The sequence below is a fragment of the Netta rufina genome (genome assembly GCF_964035555.1).
Source record: "Netta rufina genome assembly, chromosome: 23".
Classification (NCBI taxonomy): domain Eukaryota; kingdom Metazoa; phylum Chordata; class Aves; order Anseriformes; family Anatidae; genus Netta; species Netta rufina.
In genome coordinates, this window is record NC_140147.1 from 3,103,678 (window position 1) to 3,111,718 (window position 8,041).

The 8,041-nt window shown below is 53.5% G+C and overlaps 2 protein-coding genes across 3 annotated transcripts; one reads left to right on the plus strand and one right to left on the minus strand.

The window, feature by feature from the left end:
• Window positions 1-1,160: 1,160 nt before the first annotated feature.
• MANEAL (mannosidase endo-alpha like) lies at window positions 1,161-3,788 on the plus strand (the record flags this gene model as incomplete). Its single annotated transcript, XM_084300500.1, has 4 exons — window positions 1,161-1,590; window positions 2,097-2,206; window positions 2,608-2,684; window positions 3,152-3,788. The coding sequence occupies 4 exons, from the start codon at window positions 1,161-1,163 to the stop codon at window positions 3,786-3,788; spliced, it is 1,254 nt and encodes a 417-aa protein (XP_084156626.1).
• A 1,557-nt stretch (window positions 3,789-5,345) lies between these two features.
• Window positions 5,346-8,041, minus strand: YRDC (yrdC N6-threonylcarbamoyltransferase domain containing). 2 transcript variants are annotated; one of them, XM_084300553.1, is made up of 6 exons: window positions 7,888-8,041; window positions 7,555-7,750; window positions 7,300-7,414; window positions 6,826-6,945; window positions 6,045-6,187; window positions 5,346-5,703 (listed from the first exon to the last, which is right to left on the minus strand). In XM_084300553.1, the coding sequence occupies exons 1-6, from the start codon at window positions 8,033-8,035 to the stop codon at window positions 5,640-5,642; spliced, it is 786 nt and encodes a 261-aa protein (XP_084156679.1). In that variant the 5' UTR covers window positions 8,036-8,041; the 3' UTR covers window positions 5,346-5,639. The 2 variants fall into 2 exon arrangements, with proteins under 2 accessions (XP_084156679.1, XP_084156680.1); XM_084300554.1 differs by lacking the exon at window positions 6,826-6,945.

An 8,041-nucleotide genomic window follows, 5' to 3' on the forward strand; every position in this document is an offset into this window, starting at 1 on the left:
GGTGATGTCTCAGTGTTGTCTAAAACATGGGACTGTCTTTGAGTCCAAGGGGAGTCCCGTTAGCTGTGTACAGACTGCTCCAGGCACACACGGTATCTCACAGCTAAGGTGTTTTTTCCCATTTTTTAAGTATCACACAGTCCAATGACTGTGCATCCAGTTCCACAGTCAATGCACACATCTAACGCAGCCAAAAACCACCTAAAGCTCTGAAGGGCAAACTTCTGGTGGTTTCCACACCTTGCTCATGCTCACCCCTGCGCCTCCTGCAGACCATGACCCTGGATGGGTGGCTGGGGTGAGGAAATGCTGCCAGAAGGTTCCCAATGTGGGGCGGCACAAGCTTCAGCCAAAGAACGGATGCCCCAGACCTGCTGGGGAGCCTCAAAAGCCTGTTTCTGGTTTACAGGCAATTGGTTCCCCCGACAGGTTTATCTCATTACTGGGTTTCCATTTAGCAGGCGTTTTATCGCCTGTAACATTTGTGCATAACAGATTCACCCAATTAAAACGTTATTTCCTTTAACAGCTCCGATAGTCACATTTCAGTGTTTGCTGGAGCGTGTTTTCCTTTCCTTCAACGAGTTTAATCCTTCACCAACCACTCGTTTCAAGGGCTTCACTCGGGAACTGGGCATGGAGAGCATCTTACATCCCTCCCCATCAGTCAGCAGCCTCCCCTCTCCCACCCTAGGCCCCCATCAGCCAAAAGGCAAGGATGCGGAGCATCAGAGGGATGCGGAGCATCACAGGCGAGGATGCAGAACATCACAAGGATGCTGAGCATCATCTTCAGGTGCCTGGTGCCCCCCAGCACCATCCGCAGCCCCTCCAGGGACAAGCCTTGGACCCTTTAAGCAGGGAACCACGACCCCCCGGCTCCTGGCACCCCGGGGCACGGCTCAGCCCCCGGTGGAGCCTCCAGGACCGGGAGCGGGGGAGGTGAACAGCGGCCGGCGGGGGGGCAGCGGGGGCCGGGCGGAGGCTCTGCAGCCCCGACCGCAGCCAACAGGGGGCTCCGGGGGGTACCGAGAGCCGAGCCGGGGCGGTGCGGAGCCGCACCGAGCCTCCCCCCCCCCCTCGGCGGCAGCGCCCAGCGGATCGGGGCATCCTCGACGGGGCCGAGCCGGGTCCCCGGTATCGAGCCCCGGGTCCGGGCGATGCCGCGGCGGAGGCGGCGGGGGATGCTGGCGCTGCTGCTGGCCTCTCTCTTCGTTTTTGGCACGGTGATGGCGCTGCGCACACTCCGAGCCGCCGCCGGGCTCCCCGCCGGTGTCCCCCCCGGGGTGGCCGAGCCCCCCGAACCCCCCGGTGGCCGCGGGATGCCGCCGGGGGCCGGTCCTTCCTACGACCTGCACGCTTTCTACTACGCCTGGTACGGCAGCCCCCGCTTCGAGGGCCGCTACCTGCACTGGGACCACGCCCTGGTGCCGCACTGGGACCCCAAGGTGTCGGCCAGTTACCCCCGGGGGCGCCACCGGCCTCCCGACGACATCGGCTCCAGCTTCTACCCCGCTCTCGGCCCCTACAGCTCCCGCGACCCCGCCGTGGTGGACGAGCACATGGGCCAGCTCCGCGATGCTGCCATCGGTAAGAGTCGGGGCCCCGCAGCCCCCCTGCAGCCCCCAGTCCCTTGCCCCGGGAAGCCCAAATCCCCTTGGGCCACCAGCCCTGGGGAAGGTGGCCCCCAAAACCCAGCACGGTGCCTGGAGCTGGTACTGCTGCGCTCACCGGGCTCTGAGCTCTGCTGGATGGCAGCAGGGGCTGTGACACACGTTGCTGGCACCCCCAGGGTGCTGAGCTAGCCCCCAGCCCAGCATCAGCCCCTTCAGGGTGCTCCCACCTCATCCACTGCTCCTTTCCTGCTTCCACTACCCCCCAGACCCCTCCTCTTGCAGCCTCAAAGAGCTCCCACCACAACCCCATAACCAACAATTCAGAGCACGATCTCCTAACCAGCCCTTAAACACCCCAGGGCTTCTAAAGTGTTAAAATGACACGAAATATTTACTGCGCTGCTGCCGCAGGGGTTAGAAAGCTGCTGCAGGTTTAGAAAGAAAACGGATCTAAGCGAGACCCGTTGCGTGCCCCCACAGGAGTGCTGGTGCTGTCGTGGTACCCACCTGGCCTAGCCGATGACAGCGGGGAGCCCTCGGACAGCCTCGTGCCGTTTATACTGGACGCTGCACAAAGATATGCCATAAAGGTAAGGCTCTCGGCTGCTCTTTGAGGCCATTAAGCTCATTGTTCGGCTCCAGCATGAAGCTGCTGCTGTGCCTGGGCAGAGGCCCTGCTCCTCTGCTTCAGCGTTAAAAGAAAAAACCACTTAAAATTAGACAATGGGAGCAATTTTTAAACAGCTAAAGACAGCTTTTTTCTTAGTAATTTGGATCCTCAGTTCACTTTTCACTCGTTTTGGTAGAAATAGTGAAAGCTCTGACTTCACCGAGCAGCCCGCTGCGTTCTGCGTGGGCCATGAAGGGGTCCCCCGGCACCCAGGGGTGGCAGGAGGCCCTCCAGCACAGATCGAGGGTCCTCTGGGGGGTCAGAGCACAGAGAGCAACGTGACAGTGCTGAAAATAACCCCCTCCATGGTCACTTTTGCAGGTTGCCTTCCACATCCAGCCATACAAAGGGCGCGACGACCGCACTGTGCATGAGAATATCAAATACATCATGGACAAGTAAGTTCTTCCTGCAGGGTAAATCCTGCTGTGCAACATTGCTTTAAGCATAAACAGTGTGCAGAGCTTGGAATGCATCAGAACAGTCCCCAAAAATGCAGCACACAGGGAGCTGCCTAGAGCTAGCCGGCAGGGCAATGTTGACCAGGGGTCATAATCAAATCCCACTTTCTCTGGCACTTCAATGCCTCGCCTTCAAAACCCCAAACTGCTTTCTTCTGTTCGGGGTTTCTAAGCTTATCACATGTAGGCCAGCACCTCTCCCCTTTCTTTCAGAAGGAAACGAAGGACACAAACACCACAGTTAAAAACACTCCCATAAAGGAGATAAAGGTTCCAGAGAAGGGTTCTGAAAAAGGAGGCCCCTACAGCAAGTCAAGTCTCACATCACGCTTGCCTTATAATGGCGATACCTGCTGAGGGCTTATCACCCGAGTCTCTGAATAAGCTTTCTGCTCTCTCTCTAGATACGGATCACACGCAGCTTTTTATAAGTACAGGACCAGCACTGGCAGGAGCCTCCCGCTGTTTTATATCTACGATTCCTACTTGACACCAGCCGAATCCTGGGCCAACCTTCTCACACCATCAGGCTCCCACTCCCTCCGCAACACTGCCTACGACGCCGTGTTCATAGCGCTGCTGGTGGAGGAAGGGCACAAGAACGACATCCTCTCCGCGGGATACGACGGCATGTACACGTACTTTGCGTCCAACGGCTTCTCTTTCGGCTCATCCCACCAGAACTGGAAAGCCATCAAAACCTTCTGCGACTCCAACAACCTGATGTTCATCCCCAGCGTTGGCCCGGGCTACATCGACACCAGCATCCGCCCCTGGAACAACCACAACACTCGGAACAGAGTCAACGGGAAGTACTACGAAACAGCCCTGCAGGCTGCCCTCACGGTCAGGCCGGAGATAGTCTCCATCACGTCTTTCAACGAATGGCACGAAGGCACCCAGATCGAGAAAGCTGTCCCCAAGAAGACGCTGACGCGCCTTTATCTCGATTACCTTCCCCACCAGCCCAACATGTACCTGGAGCTGACTCGCAGGTGGGCAGAACATTTCAGCAAAGAGAAAGAGCAGTGGCTGATGTGACTTCAGTGTTCGCCTGACTCACAAAGACATCCCGCCGACAGAGCTGCAGCACGGAGAAGTGCTTCAGAAAAAAGCACGCAAGGAAATGCAGCCACAGAACCTTCAGCCTCGCCGGGCCGCTGAACGCCAGCAGCAACCTGCAAGTGTCCCAAGGACTGCCTGAGTCCCAGCTACGAACTCACGGGAAGAAGCGTTACAAGGAGTAGGAAATCTCTAAGGAGCAGCTGAATCTCACTGCCTGCAGATGTAGTAGAGAGGAACTTTTCAGAGCTCTTCTGGAATTCGCAAGGGGTGCTGGCTTGTGGGCCAAAGATGGGGTTTTCCTTACGGTGTGTATGTTCGGGGACGTTTTACATAGGTAGCTGGATTCCAGCATGCATTTAACTTGAAGCCCCTGGCCCGCTGCCTGCCATGACCACGGATCCCTCACTCCACTAGCAACCTTCAAAGCATTTCCCTATCAGTTTACTGTACAAAGAAATAAAGATTTCTCTAAATTGTCTACTGTAGATGAAACTAAGCCATGCAGTTACATACCCTTTACTTTACCCAAGTGCTTCTATGCCAAGGAGTTCTGCGCTGCACGTTGTTACCGTGGTCCACTGCATCCAAATACCTACAGAGAATTAGAGCTGGAATGCTAGTGACTATTTACTGCCACTACTGTATGTGCTGGAAACCGAGGCAATGCAATCATCTATACTAAAAGCTCCTAACTGATCATTTAGTGTGCCAAGTTTTGAAAATTCAGACCTGAAATTGCTTTATTCCCTTTAGAACCCATGGAAAAAAGCCACTTGCAATAAAAATGCAGCTGAAAATACCATTCATTTGTTCTCTGAAAGAACTTCAGCTCACAGTAGTTTTCCCTTTTTCTGTCATGCTCAGACCCTTCTAAATTAGCCATAAAATTACTTTATACTTGTCTATATCAATAAAATGAGAAGCAGCAGCTCTGGATGTGAAACGAGGTTCTATTCACGATGATTTCATACATGTTCTAGTTAAACACTTAAGTCTGTCAGAAATGACAGACAACAGTAACTAAAAATAAGCATTTATAACAAAACCATGCAAGTTCCTTACCAGTTTTTAAATTGTTAATAGCTCCATAAATTTTACTTTTCCTTGAAGAGTAAATACCAGAGCAAATTTTCATCCGTTCCCTATTCAGCTTAGTCACTGGTTACAGAACAAAATCAAGAGAGGAAGACCCACATTAAAAGATGACAAGCAGCACACCAAGAGCTTGGCATTATTCCCTGTGTTAGCAGGAGGTCAGGTCTTTCTGAGCAACGCTTTTCTAGGGAGGAGACATGGATACTGTTAATATTCAAGAGCACCTCCAGTTTCACCTTAGTAGCAGGTTTTGATTCTACTTAAAACAGGGAAAAAGCCAGAGAAAAACAAAGCTACAAATTCATGAAAGCCCCCAAAAATTCTTTTCTATCCTTGTTTTCCTTTTGGCATAGATACAATAAATGAACATGTGGAATAAGTTTTACGGGGAAGGAGGACCAGTGACGCTGTCTGCATCATCGCATCCTGAGAACAGTCCAACATCCAAATTATTTTATTTTAGATGAGGTAAATAAAACAGACAGGTTTGGGGGAACGGTACAGCAGCACAAAGAGATCAGCACAAATACCCGGGTTGGATTCTCAGGCTTCAGCAGATGTAACAGTAATTAACAGATCCCCATCGACTGTCACTCTCATTACCCCTTGTTTATTAACCTGCCATAACCCATCGACCTCATTAAACAAGGCCATTAACACCACTTGCTGAACGCACAGGCACACGGTGCCCAGCTTCACCAGCTCTGCAGAGCCTCCTCGGAGTCTGAAGTCTTAGGATGATTCCGGTACCAAGCCATACTTCTGCCTCAGGATTTCAACTGTGGATTGCAGCGCACTGTGGGGCGAAACAGAACTGTCAGAGAAAAATGGGGGGTTTTAAGCATTCAACTGCATTTTCTGGGAAAGTAATCAGCTAAAGATGCAGTAATTTTGAATTAAGGAGAACACGAACTGCAGAAATGAGGGTGTGTCATGTAGAAGCTTCCAGAAAGGGATCTCCCATGTTCGGTATTTGGAGTGCTCCTTCACGATTCCTGAGTATGCTGGTAATTAAGCTAAACACATTAATCTGAAGGTTTAACTTGTACGGAGAAACAAGCAAAACGTGATCCACCCTCACCTGAAGGCCTCATTTCTATAAAGTAAAGAAAAAGTTCCATGTAGCAGAGTGCTCACCAGCCAGGTCTGATGATGGTGTACTTCCCTGACACGGACAAGTCGACCACGGTTGACCCCAAACGGCACTCTGGGCTCTGGACATCCCCTACGGGGCCTCCATCAATGACTAAGGACAACTGAGGCCAAAGGTCTTGGAATTCCTGTAAAAAAAGACACATGGCTAACAACCCTGTGTCGACGGTTTGTGATCGTGTTGTAGCAAATACCACTAGGCAGTCTAGTATCAAGGGAGGCAGTCTCCTTTTTCTGTCAGATCATCTCTTTTCCCTGTCACAAGCACATCCCATTTTAATATCTGACAGCAGATTTACCTTCCACATGCAGGCAAGTTACAAGAATTCTCAGATCACGAGTGCACAGCTGCACTGCTGTTTATTAAAGAGCATACGCACAAAAACAGCAAGACATTTTGGACCACAGGGTGTCGCAGTATTGTACCCAACTATCCCCCCAAGATAAGCAAAGAGACATCTCCTGGAGTTAAAGATGGTTCTCAGGCTGCAAGGAGCTGCACAGACACCAGTAGTCTCGTTCCACAGCCACCCCCCTACAGCAATTTCTGTCTTTCAGATTTGGTACCTGCTTCAAAAGTGAGTACAAGCATGTAAATATTACTTCTAAGCTCCACCTTCCACAATTTTTAGGGAAACTGTTTCCTTTGTTTAGGAAACAGCTGAGAAATCCTTGTTTTAGTGCTATGACTGACTTGCAATCGTGAGCACCCAGGGCTCTGGCAGCCTACCACAAGAATCCCACTTCGTAGCAAAAAGAGCCTTACCGAAACCGTCAGCGTGCTCGCCTGACTGCTGATGTTAGCGCTCGTTAAAGCTAAGGGTCCAGAGCAAGCTCGTGCCAGCTCCCTAATAAAAGGGTGGTTTGGAATGCGAACGCCAACCAGCTACGAGGAAGAAGAGAGCACGGTTTTACATGCAGTCACCGCAGACCATTTTTAATCTTGCCTTGCTAAAAGCCTTTGAACTACAGTTGGCAGCACAGAAAATTAATATTCCAGCACCTGCTGCACCGGCAGTAATAACAGACGTGCCTTCGTGACGTAGCATGTAATGCTGGGATGTGCCAAGCTCAGGTAAGCCACAGAGAACACAGCAACACAGGAATGAGCGTCAAAAAAACACCAATCGCTGCTAAGCATACCCAAAATGTGTAAGAATGAAAGCTCCTATGACAGAACCGTAAAAACAGCATGCTGCCCACCAAAGACACGGAGGTGCATCCCACGGCACAGACCTACCGAGGTGAAGGGATTCAAGTCCTTGTTGAGTTCTTCCGATCGCTTCAGGACCAGGGTTACAGGTCCGGGGAGCAGGTCCCGTAACAGCTCATCCGGCACATTCACATGGCAGTACCTACGGAGGGAGAATCGGGCTATGAAGGACAGGTGAGAGGCAGCTGCAAGAGCCCTTCCCCATCAGCCTCACGCCCTGCAGACCGCTGAAAGCAGCCTCTCCTTGCCCCAGCCCGTCCCGGCCCCCGGCGTGCAGCTCACCGGTAGATGTGCTCCACGTCCCCGAGGCAGATGGCCAGCGGCTTCCTCCCGTTGCGCCCCTTCAGGCCGTAGATGCTCCGCACGGCGCGGGAGTCCTGGGCCAGGCAGGCCACGCCGTACACCGTGTCGGTGGGCACCGCCACCAGCCCGCCAGCCTGCAGGGCACCGGCGGCGGCCGCCAGCACCTCCGCCCAGCCTGGAGACAGCGACGGGGGCTCAGCAGGAACCGGCCTCGCCCCCTCAGGGCCCCCTCAGGGCCCCCTCAGCCTCCCCCCTCCCCTCAGCCCAGGCCCGGCCGCGGCCTCAGCCTCTCCCCGTGATCCTCCCACGCACCTCGGGGGCTCGTCGGGGCGGCGGCGGCGGCACCGGGGAGCACCAAGGGGCTGCTACAGGCGCGGCCCAGCCCCGATCCCGATCCCGATCCCGATCCCGGTGCCGGTCCCGGTGCCGGTCCCGGTGCCCCCTCCCCGCCCCTTCCCATCCCAGC

Bases quoted from the DNA above. Each gene is read 5' to 3' on its own strand.
- YRDC (XM_084300553.1), bottom strand. From the start codon at position 8,035: ATGGGAAGGGGCGGGGAGGGGGCACCGGGACCGGCACCGGGACCGGCA. The intron at 7,751-7,887 runs GTGCGTGGGAGG...CGCTGTCTCCAG, and splicing joins CGCCCCGACGAGCCCCCGAG to GCTGGGCGGAGGTGCTGGCG. The intron at 7,415-7,554 runs GTGAGCTGCACG...CTCCCTCCGTAG, and splicing joins GACGTGGAGCACATCTACCG to GTACTGCCATGTGAATGTGC.